Source organism: Ctenocephalides felis, unplaced genomic scaffold (genome assembly GCF_003426905.1).
Source record: "Ctenocephalides felis isolate EL2017-DRISC unplaced genomic scaffold, ASM342690v1 CF-g0.4_SCAFFOLD_01170, whole genome shotgun sequence".
In the NCBI taxonomy this organism is placed as follows: domain Eukaryota; kingdom Metazoa; phylum Arthropoda; class Insecta; order Siphonaptera; family Pulicidae; genus Ctenocephalides; species Ctenocephalides felis.
This window is the reverse complement of record NW_020537324.1, coordinates 58,949,350-58,967,966: the sequence shown is the minus strand read 5'-3', so window position 1 is coordinate 58,967,966 and position 18,617 is coordinate 58,949,350. Positions and strand designations below refer to the sequence as shown.

The 18,617-nt window shown below is 29.3% G+C and overlaps 4 protein-coding genes across 4 annotated transcripts in view; 1 reads left to right on the top strand and 3 right to left on the bottom strand.

The window, feature by feature from the left end:
* LOC113366236 (zinc transporter ZIP11-like) overlaps positions 1-7,739 on the bottom strand; it is a 106,428-nt gene extending 98,689 nt beyond the window's left edge. Inside the window, exons 1-4 of the mRNA XM_026607808.1 lie at positions 7,426-7,739; positions 7,043-7,277; positions 6,188-6,366; positions 5,935-6,116 (exon numbers count right to left, since the gene is read on the bottom strand). Coding sequence (XP_026463593.1) covers positions 5,935-6,116; positions 6,188-6,366; positions 7,043-7,277; positions 7,426-7,533 — 704 coding nt within the window. The 5' untranslated portion in view covers positions 7,534-7,739. The remainder of the gene's footprint in view (positions 1-5,934; positions 6,117-6,187; positions 6,367-7,042; positions 7,278-7,425) is intronic.
* Positions 7,740-10,195: 2,456 nt separating this feature from the next.
* On the bottom strand, positions 10,196-13,951 carry LOC113366769 (UBA-like domain-containing protein 2). The gene is made up of 3 exons (XM_026608425.1): positions 13,741-13,951; positions 10,785-10,853; positions 10,196-10,602 (listed from the first exon to the last, which is right to left on the bottom strand). Exons 1-3 carry the CDS (start codon positions 13,849-13,851, stop codon positions 10,399-10,401), a joined length of 384 nt encoding a protein of 127 aa, XP_026464210.1. The 5' UTR covers positions 13,852-13,951; the 3' UTR covers positions 10,196-10,398.
* A 575-nt stretch (positions 13,952-14,526) lies between these two features.
* LOC113366344 (serine/arginine repetitive matrix protein 1-like) lies at positions 14,527-16,718 on the bottom strand. The gene is made up of 4 exons (XM_026607935.1): positions 16,593-16,718; positions 16,140-16,416; positions 14,956-15,316; positions 14,527-14,849 (listed from the first exon to the last, which is right to left on the bottom strand). Exons 1-4 carry the CDS (start codon positions 16,700-16,702, stop codon positions 14,686-14,688), a joined length of 912 nt encoding a protein of 303 aa, XP_026463720.1. The 5' UTR covers positions 16,703-16,718; the 3' UTR covers positions 14,527-14,685.
* A 340-nt stretch (positions 16,719-17,058) lies between these two features.
* LOC113367452 (UBA-like domain-containing protein 2) overlaps positions 17,059-18,617 on the top strand; it is a 4,086-nt gene continuing 2,527 nt past the window's right edge. The window contains exon 1 of the mRNA XM_026609060.1: positions 17,059-17,077. Within this exon, the coding sequence (XP_026464845.1) occupies positions 17,059-17,077 (19 nt within the window). The remainder of the gene's footprint in view (positions 17,078-18,617) is intronic.

The following is an 18,617-nucleotide window of genomic DNA, read 5'->3' as shown; positions in this document are numbered from 1 at the left end:
GGATGATGAGCACGCCATTATGATTGCAAAAAATGGGAAAAGGGTAGGACTATGGAGGGAGATCTCTCTCCATAGTCTCCATAGAAAAAAATCTCCCTCCCAACCAAAATGATAACATTATTGACAAAGAAAAGGATATATGGTGCACTATATAATTATACGTAATCAAATAAAATAAAAGTGCAAAGATAACTTATAAAATGTATATGACTATTGTACGGGTATATAAAGCCAACAAATAATAAAGAAACGTCGTTTCTATAGATATAGCATAAAAGCAACATAATTAGTCCACGTTTTCACCAAAAATCGTGAACCGCATTAAAAAATTGAGAAGACGGTTCTAAAGGCATAACTTGAGAATCGTGTCGATTAGTTTTTGATAAACATCGGGCCGTTTTTTTGTAAATAATTGTTATAAATAAAGTTCATGATGGGCATGGTAAATGAAGATTATAGTTAACAAACATCTTAAAATATTATACATAGGCCTACGAAAAGTGATTTAATTATAAAAATTCGTTAAAGTTTGGAATTATGTGTCATGTTAGAAATTAAAAATTCTATCGTCACAATTTGAAAAGTTGTTTAAACTCATTTTTTATTGATTAAGTAGATTATTTACACATTTCAGGAAGTTTTCGCTACTTTCCTTGAAACAAAATGCCACCTACACCGAGTTTTATTCTTTTCAGTCCATATGCAAATTATTCTTCATTATAAAAGTTTGATAAGCAATATTCCACAGTAAATACATGTATAGTAATATTTTAACTATATATTTTTCTATAATTAATTATACATTTTAAATAGTACAAATAAAAAACTGAAGTCCGCAACCATTCCATTCAATAATTTAAGTTCAATTCAACAAATTTAACATTATTAACCAAATCCCAAAATATTATCCAAATGTTAGGTCTCTTTATAAGTATAAGGTGGATCAAATCGTTTCTTCATCCATATTTTTAAAATCTAATCAATAAACTGAACAAAATATATGTAATATTTAAAAAAAAATAGTACAAGATTTCAATTTAACTTATTTTACTTTTTAATTATTATATCGTTTTTAATAAAATATTTCCGCATCTAAAAAACTTATTTCATATGTTACAAGAAAATTGAATCCTTGAGCATGCCTGATATAAATCGAATCGGAAGAATCGTAACATGTAAGAATGGAAGAATCTTGAATTTAATAAGGATCAAAGTTTTTATTAGATATCCGGTTTCCGTTTAAATGTAAAAAAAATTCCCACATGATCAGAGCATTTTTTATGAACGAAGTTGATAGTAAGTACTGTATTATGATGAAGAAGTATAATACTTCGATAACACTGTTGAATTATATTCACATTATCTATAAAAATTAAATTCACTGCCACATGTAGTACCAAAAGGATTTCATTAGAAGTTTTATTTAATTAATTTTATATTATTGAAGCTGTTACATTTTAAACATATTGTTTTAAATAAAATATTACTCAAATTTATATGAATTTATATTATATCTACTAAAATCCCTGTAAATATATAAACGGAAACTTAATACTCAATACTCAAGTATGTAAAAAAATAATTAAATGAAACCGTTCCAGGTTCGCCTCGGTGAGCCTGGTGTCAAGCAGAAGTAACATTTATATATATATATACATATATATATATAATAATTATTAAAATAAAATATTCAAACGCCTTTACATGACGCATAATGTCGTCCGCCTTGTTAGTCAAATTTTTGATGTGCGTGTGGTCGTCTATTGATGTAATATTTGAATGAAGACCTCGAAAATTCGGTTTATGTGTATATAAGATGGTCATGATAATATTTTTCCCATTTATCAAAAAAATTGAGATTAGAAAGATAAGATATTAATAAAAAAATATACAATAGATAATAATAACCTAGGAATCAAATTAGTTGGAATTTCAAAATCTGATCGATTTGAAAAGGAAATTAAAAAATATTCGCAAAACGAGTAGAAAAGTATGAATTTGAGCTAAAAAACTTGAAAAATAATTGAGGTGAATTATGAAAAAGATACTCCCCTTCATAAAATAAAAAGGTCGTGAAGAACAAGCAATAATTGTCAAAAAAGCTCACAAAAATGGGAAGAAGGCATCACCAAACTGCAGAATGTGGCTAGAAAACTTCGAGTAAATCAGAAAAATGATGAAAAAATTGGGCAAATGCAAAAAATATGAAAATTCAAACTCAGGCATATATCGAAACATAAAAATGAAAGGCATAAAATTATCATAACTGCGTAATGGAAAATCAGGAACAGTAGGTACGATTTGATACTTTGATGAATAATTGATTTGAAATTGATTGAAATAAACTTTGATCAAATTGCACTGTATGTGCACCAAGAGACATATTACCCCCAAGAAAACAAATAAAATGGATCAGCTTTGGCATTATTACTTGATGATTGATAATTGACAATTGAAATAATGTTATGGGCTATAACTTTAAAACATTTTTTTTATTAAGCACGTAATCAATCAAGAATTTTTGCAATGCAGTCTGCAAGCTCATCATCATTAACCTTGTTTCCACATAAATATTTTTATACACATTTACCAGATATATTGAACTCTTATTATTGGAACAAGTTTGTAGTAGTAAAAGAAATTTTTCTGGAATTGGTTTTAGATAAAGATGGACATTTGGAGAAAGTAGCAGAAATATTGATACAAATTGGGCAATTTTTCGAGAGATGAGAACAGATACTTAGGCACAAGATATGGAAATCTATATGAAAATAAAGCTGTAAGCCTAGAAAGAAAGATCAAGTTAACTGATAATATGTGCCCTAATAATAAGGCAAGAACTCGAACAACTCTGCGCAAACTATCTAGGAGTTTCGAGACTGGAGAAAATTGGAGATAAAAATCAAAGTTTACTGTTTTACTGTTTTAAAAAAAGTAAACTTTACTGCCCCGAGAAGGTGACAAATGAAGTAGTACTGCGGGAAGTGGCCAAAGAAGGGGTTCTTCTTACCAAAAAAAAGTGCGCGTAAGGTTCACACGCGATTGAAGTAAAACTTATTTTCTTTTTTTTTCGATTTTAGATGGCATTTAAGTAAAAATAAATACATCATATAACAATTTTGTAAAATGTTTATTTGTAATATGGTAACACTCGTGATGCACACAGTTATTAGTGTCAACCATTATACACATTTATATAAATATAATGATAAATTATAAATTTTATATTTATAATAGCATTAAAATTATGTGTAATATTTAAAAACAATAACGTAATTAAAGTCATACATCAAATAAGGCATGATCGGTTTGTCATTGTAATTAGCATTTAGAAATGAACCTTCATTAGAGAAATGAAGTAATTGATGATTAATAAATTCTATCATATTCGTTCACACAGTGGATTTATGTTAAACAACGCCTAAACAAATATTTTTTCGCAACTTCACTCATCATGTAATTGTGTTCGAAGAACTTCATGTAATTAAAATTAACATACATTCATTGACTGCTTGTATTTTTTTTAATTTTTCGCTAGCAATATAATCTCATTCTTTGAACAGCTGTAATATCTGTCTTGCCTAAAAAATACTTTCCATTTCAATAACTTCAAAGATTTATAGAAACTACGAATAATATAGAAATTATTTCAATAAACTTATGTTTCGTACACAGCGCAAATGTTCCATTTGTTTTATTATTTTCATTATAATTATTTACGGGAGATAGGGTAAAATATTCTTTTGATTCAGGCATTTTTCATTAAATCAAGATTTGTACTACGTTACATCGTAGTTTAAAATGTTTATTTATCTATGTTGATGCCGGTACGCATACAACGACAGATCTCTATTCACATGCACGACGACTAATCACAATCGACCCGTATAGAAATGATCTCATCGAAAGCGAATGGCGAACAGTTCGGGCGTAACGGACTTCCGTTGCATTTGTACGGATTTACACCCTAGTCGCGCCTAAAGAAGTTTTACTTCAAAAACGGAACTGGATCGGACATATATTGCAAAAAGAGTGTCTTCTACACGACGCCATCGTAGGCTAAATAAATAAAAAATCGAAATAAAAAAAAAATGCAGATGATCATCAAGGTGCACTTGAAAAGAAAATAGAGAATAATAAAGGCAGAGCCACAGGACAAAAAATATGCTACTCTTTCATTGTGAAGCACTAAATATAATGTTATAATGGATAACCAAATATTAAATGGCGATTTGATCCATCGAAAACTGTGGATTGAGGCGATGGTAAACCTTTGAAAACAGTTGCAGAAGCTGTCTTCTGTGGAATGTCCGGCGCCGGCGGCTGCTCGCGCATTCCGAGACGATCGCACCGTTTCAGTCACTCCACATTCCCTCACACAAAACTTACCGCGCTATAATCTGTACTTCTTCTCATTATCATCGCATATACATCACTCACAAAAAATGAATGCAAAATATATTATAGACGCACGGAAATTAGAAAAAAGCTCAAACTCAACTCAAAGGAATCATGAACTTTCATTATTCATAGAACAAGCAGCGGCATAGAATCTAATCTGCATTAATTGTTTCAATACATATATAGATCATCACTTTTACTACGACTACCAATAAAACAAAGAATGAATGTAATAATTCAACGAATTGGATTAAGTAATTAAATCAAATTCAAAAGCTGATAAACAACTATCATAATCATAATTTAGAGCTCGTCGAGGGCTAGTGGCAAAGAACGTAGCCTGGAAAACCTCGGTCAGCTTAATATCAAGCAGTGTGAAACCAGAATTTCACTTAAGAACATAGATCTCAAATCGTTTAATTTGTCTGAGTTCTTATTGGAAGTAAGAATTGTTCTTATTGGAACACAAATTCGATACGACTTCAGAAAACCAATTCTCTTTTCAAAATGCAATCTCTTTGTTTTGTTCTGCCCTTCAATTTGATATTTGCATTATTAAATAATAGTAAATTTATTCGAAAAAACTTCAAATTTATTGCAAATAGTCTGGGAATTTTTGTATATAAATGATAGGCCTACAATGGGCCTACCCCTAGCCTACTATTTCTTGCTAGCCGCTAGTACAATAATTACTGTTTACTTTTATTAAATGATTCGTATTAAATATTTGAAATTGAAAGTAATTTCTATGTATTTTAATAGCACAAATATAATTCAATAGCATATACATTAGTCAATGATTTCAACAATAATTGTGACGCATCAAGTACCTGATGGCATGATTATATGTACAATGAAGAAAGAATATAATATTTTATTTCCAATCCCAAAATAAAATAGAATTAGAAACAGAATTTCATGAAACTTTTAACTTTACAAGTGAATGGTTCCTTTACCAAATGCCATCATCTTTATCTATTTTCGTCTTGGAATATGTTTATTCGAGATCAAACCATATTTTTATAATAGATGAAGCAACTCATTAAGTTAAAAATCTATTTTTTTATTTGTTTCTTATATTTAGGAATTTCTTAATTTCGGAATATATTTATATATCTATATTTTGGATCTCATATTCAAAGACAATGTTGAAAGTAGATAAAATAGATGGTATTTGGTAAAAGTATTGTTTACTTCTATAGTTGAAAGTTTCATAAAATTCTGTCTCTAATTCTATTGCCTGTTAGAATTGGAAATAAAATCTTATATTCTTTCTTTATTGTACATGATATAATCATGTCATCAGGTAGTTGATACGTCACAATTATTGCTGAAATTTAAATCATTGACTAATGTATATGCTATTGAATTATATTTGTATAACAAAACGTATTTAATTCCAAAACGTCGATAATAAACATTTATAAAAAACATAGTTTTCTATTTTTTCGAATTTATTGTTCGGAAAAGAAACATAATATATATATGTATATATCACAAAATGTGAACCATATACTCATAACTAGCACTTACCTTGCTTTCTCAAATGTAGCTGAGGCAGAGCTTCCAACAGCTCCAAATCCAACCCCTACAGCTAATCCTTCAGGTATATTATGCACCGTTATGGCTACTACAAGCAGCATGATTCGTTTCCATTGGCTTCGTTTTAATTCATTAGAATTTGATGAGGTTTCATTAGCATTACTTGCATAGACCTAAAAAGAGATTATATTTAAAGACTCATAAACATTTTATAATTTCTATAACAACTATTGTAGTTTCTTACATTTACTTCATCTTTTATATCATGGGTTTTATTTCTTCTCCTATGTGAGTGTTGATTATTTAGGCAGTCGGCAAATCCATCTATAGTTGTATCTAAACTTCTTAATTGCATTTCTTGATATGTTGCTGAATTTCGTTTGCTGTTTGGAGAACTGTCCCTGGACTTTTTTTCAGTTAAAGCTGTTGAAGATTAAATAAATATTTTATTAATATAATACAATTTTTCATCTGTTAGTATAGAAAGTATGAAAAGCAAAGATTATAAACTGACTATATATTATGATTTAATTAATGCTTCTAAAAAGCATTCAGTATTACATTAGTTTTTAACTATATTAAATTACAATTGTATTTGTATATTTATTTATAATTGTAATTGTATTTGCAATTACAGTTATAACACTAGGTATTTGTATCAAAATATTGTACTAGTGTATTTGTACAAATACACTAGGTATTTGTATTGAGATTGTTATAATACAATAAAAAGCGTTTGAAAATAAAATAGTTATGGTTACTACGGATTATTTTAATTAAACATTTTACATAATTATGATGGTTTTCTTCATATTTGCAACTAAACAGGCACAATCAACATAATTTAATTCAACAAACCAAACAGTGTCCGTTAAAGATGATTTAAAATTCTTTTAGAACAAAATGATTTCATTTCTTATTTAATTAGCAGGAGAAAACCAAATATGAATTTATGAGCAATTACATAAATAACTAGAAAAACAACATATTATGAATTCTTAATCGATTTACAAATAATTAAAAGAAAATTCAAAATTTAATGTTGATATTTATGGAAATGCTCTAATGTTTCAAATGAAAACCTCTATTACCAGCATACCTATCATCATATTGGGTGAGTTAATTCCAAGATATTCAATAAACAAATCTGTTCCATATACAAAAGCAGCCCCGAGAAGAAAACCAGCAGTTACTGGAGCGAAGGCATATCTACCGTCTTCTCCATAAAGACCAGAATCCTGTGCCATTTCTATTGCTGGTGCCAAAAGCGACCAATATGAAGCTGCTGTCATCACACCCGCAGCAAACCCAAGTGCAGAATCTAACAACTTGCGCTAAAGAAAAAATTAAAGTAAAAATGAATTTATCGATGTAAAATAAACATATGTAATGTATCAACCACAACTAAATTTAGAAACCACAAAAAGAAAAATGATAGATAAAACATTAAATAATATTGTATAATAAATTTAGGGTTATAACCTGTTTTCCTCTAATAAAAACAACCAGGCCAGCCCCAGCTGCTGTCAGCCCCCATGTGAAAAGTGTCCCCAAAAGAGCTTGGGTAACAGGTCCATATCCTTGCAACATTATTGGTATATTGAAGATCTTCGACAGTATGTTTTAAATTCAATTTTTCTAAATCACTTATCTCGGTGACATTTTACGATTTGTAAATATTAGATATGCAGATAAAATTAACTAACACACCAATATAAAAATTATCATGATATGCTTAATTATGAAAACTATAAATACCCATTTATCACATTTCTAGTATTTTGATGATTTTGTGAACGTTTTTATGACATTTGACAGTTTCTTGTCAACGACAACTCATGTGTTTTTCGCATGGTGGACCGGCGTTTGAATGAGGTTAGAATTTATAATTTCATAATCTTTGAATGATTTTTGCACAATGCTAAAATAGATATTTTCTGCTAGGACATGATCAAATCGATTATATATCGATATATAATTAACGGTATATTTGAATGAATCTAAAAAATAAAATTAAGTTTGTAATAAATTTGGCTAAATTTACTATCATCAAAAATTGCTCATGTCAGCAAAATATTTTAACTTCTTACTAGAAACATTTGATTATGCATTTTATTCTTTTGTAATGGAAATAAATATAACATTCACGTCTTTATTTCTTTGTATTAAATATTCTGAATGCAAAATCTTTCTTTCTAAATTAAAACATATTTCCAATATCCATATAAGCTGCATCATATGATGTTGTAATTATTATTATATAATATATATATATATATATATATATATATATATATATTAAGGCTTACTTATCTTGCAGAACGGGTCCAATTCAGTTTCCTTTCCTTTTAAGGATCGCGCTCAGTAGAGTATTTTCTTTGCCCACTCTTCTCTATTTCACTTATATATAAAATTATAATAATAAATAGTAGTCTATACGAAGGCACCACAAATCAATGTTCTCCCTTATTGTTTATCATTCCCATTACAAATTTATTACCATTAATTACTTTTTTATTCAATTTTATGTATTTTCCTTTCAAAACTTGTGCTTTTATGCTCCTAGATCTTGTGCTTTATTTTTCTGTTACCTGTATTTTGTCTTCTCGCATAAGTCATCAATAATCTGCATTCTTCTTTTTCCCAATCCTTTCAGTCTTTCTATTTTATCTCCAACCACGTCAATTTGCAGAATGAGTACAAATATTAACCTATTTATAACTAGACAAAATAATATCACAATGATTTTATGGATTACAAACTAACAAATATCAGAAGAGACATAAGCACTATATTAATCATTCTTGGATATCTTAAGTTGTTTCAATAATTCCTCCCTCCGGGAAGCCTTTTTCAGACCATTTGGAGACTTGTTAGATTTATCTTCATTTGGTGGTAAACTTGCAGGGTTTTTTCTTCCGCTTTCCACAGCTAAATTATAGGTATTTGCCCGTACAAATATTATATTTTATTAAATTACTCAAAAATTAACTTAACAATTGTATTGAAGTTATTCAATGCAATCAATACTAACCTTTACGACTTTAATCATGTTTCCGGTCAACTGATGTTCTACCCCGCAATTTGGATCTATCAATATTTGTTCTTCCTTATTGTTCATTATTCCCTTTTTACAAATTTATTACCATTAATCACTTCATTAATCATTTTCTTTTCAAAACTTTTGCTTTCATGGTTCCAGATCTTGTGGTTCATTTTTCTATTACCTGTATTTTGTCTTCTCGCATAACTAATCAATAATCTGCAATACTGCAATCTTTTTTTTCCCAGTCCTTTCAGTCTTTCTATGTTATCTTCGACAATGCCATGTTGAAGTTATGCACTCATTTTCCTTTCCTTTTAATGATCCTGCTTACTCTTTTTATTTCACTTGAAAACATGTAACACAATGATAAAATTGCACCTAGTCCCATTGAGAGTGAATTAAAAAGCTATCAAGTTCAATTTTCAAGTTTTGTATTCTTTTCAATTTCATTCAAACTTATACATAGCATCACATACCAATTATATCATACATATTTACAAGAACATAACAAATAAAATAATTTGTGCTCAATAACAATTAAATATAAATAAATGATCAGGATTTTCACTACATGAGCACTAACCTTGCTCAGAAGCACCACGTAATTAGATAAAGCAAACGTACATTTAACACATATATTTGTGTGTATAATAAAGAATATTTGTTTTTTCTTATCATCGGACAAATATCATCAATTATATATTAAGAAAAATTGTTATATTCACATATATACAAGATACCTATATACCTATTAAGTATATCAGAACATGAAAAATATGTTCAAAAATCTTAATCTTAAAAAATGACTGTAAAATATCCTTCATAATTATTGTCTGATTTTCTAAACTTCACCTTCGCTACACTGTCTTTTCATATATTTTCAAATTTAAATTTTTATATTAACTAAAATTAACAATGCTTCTATTTATATGTCAAATCTTAGAACTTTTGTGACAAATAGTTAATTAAAACATTACTAGCCAACGAAATCATACAAACTAATTTGATTTTTATGTTAACTATTAATAAATAAACCACAAATTTCTATTTTATGTTTACATATAACATTATAGTTGTAAGAGATATCAGGATTCATAATTAGTTTCAACAATATAGAATAAATATCTATTTTGTAGTTTTTTACACAACTTCTTGATGATATTGATAATATCATTTCTCGCCTAATTTATAGGCTAGAATGTTTGCTTTGTTACATGCTATATTATAAATTACCATAATGAATTATGTATTTCTATTAATTGGAAGAAACCACTCTGAAGAACTAGTGTAAAGCAGCACTTGTCCTGATACCAATGAGATGAATTTTTGATCCGTTTGACACCTCTGCAGCTTGAACTAAATATACAAACAAAAACTCTGATCCACATAACTTTCTGAATCAAATAAATTTATCTAGAAGCTGGTGTGTTTGTAGGAGAACATTGTGTTGCTGGGGGTGTTTCTTGTCTAGCTTGTGGCCCACAATGACCGTGTGTACTGCACATGGGTATTGAATCAGAAACCGGTGTGTTTGCAGACATTCGAGAAAAAGCCATTAGAGTATCTGGAAAGTTTGGTGGTGTCGCTGGTGTATTACATGGAGTCATGACTTGCTGTAAAGGCAAAAATAGAATAACAATCTAACATAATCACTATTAGTAATTACAGGGTGATTTATATTTTATAAGAATATATGCAACTAGACAATCTAACTATATATTTTAAGAAGATTTATGTAACAGAATTGATTTTTAAACAAAAATAGCTGAATACAATAAAGTTTGCGTTTGTTTACCTGTCCGAATGGAGTAGGTGGTGCATGTGTGGGAACTGTTGCTTCTTGAAAAAATATTGATAACGCTATCTGAAAAGAATCACAATATATCACTATATCATAAGAATTTTATAACGAAATATAGTACTAACGTGTCATACAAGATTAATTTATATATATTCTTATTAAATGAGCTACTATATATATTAATAAATGATATATGAGCATATACAGTTATTTAATTTATTTTATTCAATTTAGTTATAAAAGTTTTTACTTTGACAAATTCATTATAATAACCAAATTTAATATCCATTCCAGTGTTAAACTCGATTTCATTCATTTAATATAACTAGGCTTGCAACGAATAGTATATTCGGCAAAATGCCGAAGACCGAATATTCGGCATGTTCCGAAGACCGAATACTGAATATTCGGCAAGTTTTTGGCGCCTAAGCTCGTTTGTAATAATGAAATTCTATCAGTAATTGTTATATTACTAACGCGCTACATATTCATTCAAGTTTTATGTCTAGACTTGCGACCACTATGCGGCTACACTTTGTTGTTTGGAATATTTGGCACCATTATACTATTCGGCCGAATACCGAATACTTGAATACCACATGTGATGGGCAAATAAATGGCAAAATTATGAAAAAGCGATCGAAAATGATCAAAAATATTGTTTGTATATTTTGCGATAAAGAGCCAGTAATAGCTCTTTATTTGGAAATGCTTAGATTTCATATAATGAATTACTATATTGTATCGATACAACACATGCGTGTAACCATTGAATGATTCATATTCATAAACATGTGATCATTTATAATGTCAAAAATCGATAAAGTTTAAATTATTATATGTACAATAACAAATTCATTCCTTCATATCATATTATATAAACTAAATACAGATCCATCGGTGTTTATCGCATAAAAGATAAAACGCCAACAATACGAACAATACTGTCGCTGAGCGGCGGCGGCGCCTTTGATTTTGACTATTCGGTATTCGCCCGAATAGTAAGTTACTATTCGGTATTCGGCCGAATATTAAAAAAGATGCCGAATATGCCGAATATCGATTAGTAACCTAATATTCGGTGCAAGCCTAAATATATAACTATAATAATAGCCAATATAACGTAAGGAGTTTTCTAGATAGTAGCTCTTAGTAATAAAATATAAATAAAATTATAATGAATAAAATACAAGCTATAAAAATGAATTCATTTATATATTGAGCAATCAGTCATGAATCAATAATATTTCGTAAATGAATTATAAATATATTTATTTAATTAAGCTACGACCGAATAGAAAAAAAGAGAACTTTTATTTTAATTATGCCTATTTTAATGTTTGTATTTGTAATTATTAGCAACATATACAAATATGTTATGATTGATATTTTATTAACTTCCCGAAGGAGAAGTTTATGTTTTCATCAAAAAATCCGATTCGCTAATTTTATGTTTTCTCGACGTTTCAAGCCGATCTGAATCGAATGAGACCAAATTTGGAAAAAGTATGTTTGAAATTTCGTCTACGTTTTAGCCCGCAATTCTGAACCGATTAAGAAAATTCAAAAACCGTTCGAAAGATATTGATTGGAAATCGTGCTGATTAGTTTTTGGTAAAGATCGGCCGGGCCGTTTTCTTGTAATAAAGTGTTAAAAAAAATTTTTTCGACGATTTTTGCTATTATTTTTTTGACGGTAGATACTATAGTCTTCTAGATCATACTAAAATATTACGGCCCTACGACAATTGGTTTAACTTTGAAAATTCGTCAGAGTTTGCAAAAATTGGTATCGTTTTTTCAGCATTTGTCAAAATTAGACCTTTCATCGACGTTTTCTCAAAAACGCCTGAACCGATTTCAGAAATTTAAAAATCATTTGATGTATTTCGATGAGGACTATCGTTTGTCAGCTTTGTGCGACGATCGGCCGAGCCGTTTCTTTGGAATTTGGAAAAAAGTGTTAAACTTTTCGTCTACATTAAGCTCATCCTACCGAACCGATTTTAAAAAATCAAAAACTGTTCGAAAGATATTAGTTGGGAATGATACTGATTAGTTTCAGGTGAAAATCTACCGAGCCGTTTTCTTTTAATTAACTGTTTAAAAAAAAATTTAAGCCGATTTTTATAGAATTTTTTTTAGCGATATATATCATGGTCTTATAAAACTTACTGTAATATTACGGCCTTACGACAAGTAGTTTAATTTAAAAAAATCATCGAAGTTTGAGAAAATGAGTAGTTTTTTTGACGTTTGTTAAAATTAAAGTACAAAGTAAATTAAAGTTAAATTAAAAGAGTACTTGCTCTTAATGAAAATACTAAATTATTAAATTCCTAAAAAAACTGGTTCAATTATAAAAAATATGGATTTTTGAAAATTTGGTTTTGCAAAATACTCGAGTTAACGTGCTCGTTTGTTTTCAATTATGTGTAATAAATCCACTCGGAATACTTTTAATTACTCATAAATTAATTTATGTTTTATTAATTAAGTCAATTATTTACACATATCGGGAAGTTCATGTAACTCGCCTCAAGGCTAAATACCAAACCAACTAGTTTGTTTATTTATTATTAAAAGTATCTTTAAACAATTTTTTCCAATATGTAAGAAATATAATTTATATAAAATGAATAAATAAATAAATATTGTTTTTAAAAGAAATGCGTTTGACACGTGTTCAAAGCTACGTCATACGACCGAGTACACGTAATGGCAGACGACGGGCAGGCGTGGGGGGTATTACGGTATTATTATGACCTTGCAGCCCTAATAATATATTACAATAGCATATACAAAACAAACAAATAATAGCCCATGCCATTTTCTGTCAACTAATTTAACTATTATTGTAGGCTGCCTATAACTGCTGCCTAACCAATTATTAAAAAAGCCAATACCCGACCGTGTTTGTTTACATCACATTTGTTATTGTTTAAATTACCTCGAATTGCCAATGTGCTGCCTGTAGAAGTTGCTTCGCTTGATCTCTTGCGCAACCAGCTGCTAACACAAACTGATTTATCATAACTTGTTCCCGCAATGCGGTATCCATTATGGTCCTTTAATTTCAGATACCAACAAAAACACAAATTTTATGAAACTATATTAAAACTGTGTATTGTGTTGCTCGCTTACTAAATTTTATACTGAGCTCTGTTTGTCCGCTATCTCGCTCTAGCCGTATGGACCAAAAGAGCCAATAGGAATTTGAAGTAAGGTTACACGTGCGTCTGTGCCACAACAAAGATTTGCAAATATATTTTAACTTTTAGATAGTATCAATGAGGAATAAATTGTACTAATTAACATAACTTTTGCTAAAAGTATAATCAAAACAATAGTAATTTTTTTAAGTTTTATATTTCATCTTTTACAATTTTATATTGTAATATCAATGAAAAATTTGTTAAATCAATGAAACTGTTCAATGGATATTCAAAAATAAAAGATAAAGGAATTCTAAATTAATGGTATATATATATATATATATATATATATATATAATTTATTAGACAAATTTTGAAAATAATAGCAATTTATGTATGAGCCATGTTATCAAAAAAAGTTTAATAGAAAAAAATTCTATTTGAATAAAACAGTATAAATCACTTCAAAATCATAACATTTTTCCATCATTTATTTTAACAAAATTTGCCTAAACCTTAAACACAAAGAAAATAATCTATGTGTTTATTAAGCAATTTTACTTAAAACTATAAACGTTGTTCATAAAATTGGTTGATAATTTCCAAAGCATACATATTTCATTAAGTATTTTTTGAAACTATCCACAAATACTAAACCTATTGAGAACTATACAAAATAATGTCACAATGATTTTATGGATTACAAACTAACAAATATCAAAAGAAACATAAGCGCTATATTAATCATTCTTGGATCTCTTCCTAGCGATTGCATCCTCTACAGCCTTAAGTTGTTTCAATAATTCCTCCCTCCGGGAAGCCTTTTTCGGACCATTGGGAGACTTGTTAGATTTATCTTCACTTGGTGGTGAACTTGCAGGCCTTTTTCTTCCGCTTTCCACAGCTAAATTATAGATAATTATCAATACAAATATTATACTTTATTAAATTAAGCCAAAATTACCTTTCCAATTGTATTGAAGTTATTATTCAATGCAATCAATACTAACCTTTACGACTTTCATCACGTTTCCTGTCAACTGGTGTTCTAGCTCGCACTTTGGATCTATCAATAGTTGCATGAAGTCTCGCACTATCCACCAATCTCCTACTAGTAACAGGACTTCTTTCACGTGAACTTGAACTACTAGAGTAACTAGATCCAGAGTCACTGGAACTGGAATCTGAAGAACCAGAATTGGAGCTAGCAGAACGACCATCTCGCCTCCGCGAATCTCGTGAGTCCCTCTTATATGGCGATTTATGAGAGCCCTTAGAGGAACTTGTTAACGAATCTCTGCGGCTTCTTTCAGATACTCTATCAATGTCCCTTCGTACGCGACCAAAAGCATCTGTTTGTTCTCTGTTTATCTGAAATAATCAACAAATTTATAATTTATTACACTAATAATATCCTTATTATATATCTTATTGTTAGAAAAAATGGATAAATGAATGTGTGTGTATGTGTATGTAGTAAGTATGGTTACAATTTTTCCTCAACGTTTTGGAGAACATTGAAAACCTATTTGAATTATTCATTATTTTATTCCTATTGATAAGAGGACATGCTAATTAGTTTTTAGGAAAGCTAGGTCAAGCAGTTTTAGTGATCCGGATAAAAAAGTAACCATTGAGACAGGTAAACAGATGAACAAGTAGCAAAGTAAAAAAGTACAAAGATAGATAGGTAAATCATAGGCATGTACACATGTAGATCATATATAAATAAAAAAAAAATGTATTAAATCAATTATTTACACTTATTGTGTAGTTCATGCAACTTGCCACAAGGAGGCGTCCATTTAATCACGTGAGCGAGTTTTTAAGGATTTTTAGACCCCTCCTCCCCCTTGGTGATATTTGGTGATATTCAAAATTACCCCCCCTCCCCCACCAAACATCACGTGTATTTTTAGTTATGTGAAAAAACTGTAAAATTTTTAATTTTTTTTAAAAATGTGCAAACTTTTTTATAAAAAATAGTAAAAAAAATAAATACATGTGATATCTTGCTATACCCCTCCCTCCCCAACGTGATATTTCGTGATATTTCGTGATATTTTGTTAAACCCCCCCTCCCCCTAAAAGCCTCACGTGATTAATGGACGCCCCCCAAGGAATAATGCCACTTACAACTAGATTATTAGTTTACATCAAGATATGAAACAAAGATTACTATATTTGTACCAACCTTCGATGATTTACTATTACTGCTAGATTTTGATACACTAATTGGTGCTGGTGGATTCTGCGCATGTCTTCTCATCATTGCTGGACTATGTGGCCTTTTCCGTGGAGAGGGTGCTGGGGGATTCATCAATAAAGCCCTTTCAGAAGCAGCCCTGCGTTCAGAAACAATAACACTGGGTGATACACGAGCACGTCGCCTACTTGTGGATGAATGATGTGTACCACGAACACGAGGCGACCGTGATCTTGGAGAACGTGACTTTGTGCTACTTGTACTGCTGCAATTATTAGAATACAATAAAAATTTATAATTTAAATAAAAATATTAAACAAGAAACATATAATAATAACTAATTAATAATTGCTTTTTTAGGTATAACAATAATAGATGAATTTAATTAAAAGAATAATTTACTTATACTTCACTTTGAATCAAATAAATCTGACTATTTACCTGCTACTTGAGTAACTAGAGCCAGAACTATAAGATCTTCTCGATGTTCTTTCTTTAGGCCTTCGAGAACCAGGGCTTTTAGATCTCATCCAAAGGATCAGCCCATTCATCCCCTCTAGTTACAGGTTCAGCTCTTTGAACAATTACTTCTCGTGCTGGCCTCGGCCTCCTCTAGAATATTTTATAAAATAAACATTTATTTACTTCCTGAAGGGACAGCTAAGTTTTCGCGAAAGAAGCAATTTGCTAATTTAATGAAACTTTGTATGGCAATAGAGTCCCTGGTCTTAATGAACATACTAAAATATTATACTCTTACAAAAAGTGATTCAATTATAAAAATTTATCAAAATTTGGACTAATCTGCCGCGTTCTTAAAAAATATAGCGTATTTTTCAATAATATGTAATAAAAAAAATTGTTCAAAATTGAATAAAGATGTAATTGTATGATAGTTTCTCACATGATGGCTCTACAGCAACTAGGTATACTTATAAATCACTCATAAATTAATATATTGATTTGTTATTGATTAAGTTGATTATTTAAACATATCAAGAAGTTTAGGCAGCTTGCCCTGAACTTCTTGATATGAAGAAATCATCAGGCAGCCACTTACAAATATCTAACAATATTTTCCAACTTAATAAAGTAAAGAACTTGCAAGTATACAAGCACTCCTCTGAGAAGTGCAAGCAGCCTTTACAATAAACTACCGGACGAACTAAAGACAATGACGGACCTAAACAATTTCAAAATTAAATTGAAAAATTACATAAGAGATAGATGAAATAAATGAGATAAAATTCCTTATTTTAAATACTATATTACTTCTGTTCTGTAAAAATATTAATTACAATTAAGTATAAGTACGTATTTACGTATGCAAGTGTTCTGCGTATAATAATGTAATAGTAAAATATAGATAGATGTCTTAATGTAAGTCTGTTACATAAAATTTAGATTTTATTTTTGTTATAATTAATTGCTGTTTTCTCTCATACCAGAACAATTGTCTGACTGAGATACAGTATGTACGAATTATATGAATAATAAATAAATAAATAATAATAATAATAAGATGTGATTAGTTAAGTGAAATTAGAATAATAAGTAAATGTGATTTAGTTAGTGATTTTATTTTTGAATTTAATAGTGTGCATTAGATTTATTTAGTTTCCATTATTTCTATTATATATGCATTCAGCAATCTTAATCATTTGTTTTACTTTATTTTAAGTAATGTAATATCATATGTTTTTATAATAATAAAACATTTTGAAATACATTCTAGGTAGTACCAGCTATCTTGAGGTTGTAAATTTATATTTGTATATGTAATTAAATTAAGCATAATTTTTTATTAAAAATAAATGTGAATAAGCAATATTAAGGAAATCTAAAATAAAAAAATCATTCAAATATGAGTAAAATATATTATAATGTTAAGTTACCTTTACAACATCAGGGTGGCAATAAAACTCGTTTCTTCATATTGTGGCATTCTATGAGAGGGTAGCTCACGATACCGGGGCATTCTGTCTCGTTCATGAAGTGCTAAATCATCATAAATTGGTGGTTCCATACGTATAAGTCGTGGTTCGTCATAATGCCGTCTAAAGTATTCTTCCTTCTAGGAATCAATCTGTAAATATTTTAAATAAGCAAAATCTACAAATAACAAAGGAGTTATTTTGGCAAAATGTTGTTACCCGTCATGAGGAACATGTCTGGGTTTAAGATAAGCCAAGTCTGGTGACAAGGCTCTTGGTGGTGATGCAGCTCTGGCATAATAACCATTCTCTCGTTCAATTTCTTCTTGCCAATAGTCAAATTCATTTTCTTTTCTTCAAAATCCATATCCTGTTCCTTACGTTTATTAGCCTTTCTCATCATCTGTCAAAGAAAAAATATTCATCAAAATCCAAAAATTGTGCTTTTTATATAAAATACAAGAATTTTTATCTACATAAGGTAAAGTAAAAAATAAAAGATCATTCTGAAAATATATGAAACAAATATGTT

What these genes read in the sequence shown, in the direction of transcription:
- LOC113366769 (XM_026608425.1), bottom strand. Translation starts at nt 13,851, where the DNA reads ATGGATACCGCATTGCGGGAACAAGTTATGATAAATCAGTTTGTGTTA. An exon ending in CAGCACATTGGCAATTCGAG is followed by an intron (nt 10,854 to 13,740) that starts GTAATTTAAACA and finishes GATTCTTTTCAG; the next exon opens with ATAGCGTTATCAATATTTTT. An exon ending in CACCTACTCCATTCGGACAG is followed by an intron (nt 10,603 to 10,784) that starts GTAAACAAACGC and finishes TTGCCTTTACAG; the next exon opens with CAAGTCATGACTCCATGTAA.
- LOC113366344 (XM_026607935.1), bottom strand. Translation starts at nt 16,702, where the DNA reads ATGAATGGGCTGATCCTTTGGATGAGATCTAAAAGCCCTGGTTCTCGA. An exon ending in TCTAGTTACTCAAGTAGCAG is followed by an intron (nt 16,417 to 16,592) that starts GTAAATAGTCAG and finishes TAATAATTGCAG; the next exon opens with CAGTACAAGTAGCACAAAGT. An exon ending in ACGTGATGAAAGTCGTAAAG is followed by an intron (nt 14,850 to 14,955) that starts GTTAGTATTGAT and finishes TCTATAATTTAG; the next exon opens with CTGTGGAAAGCGGAAGAAAA.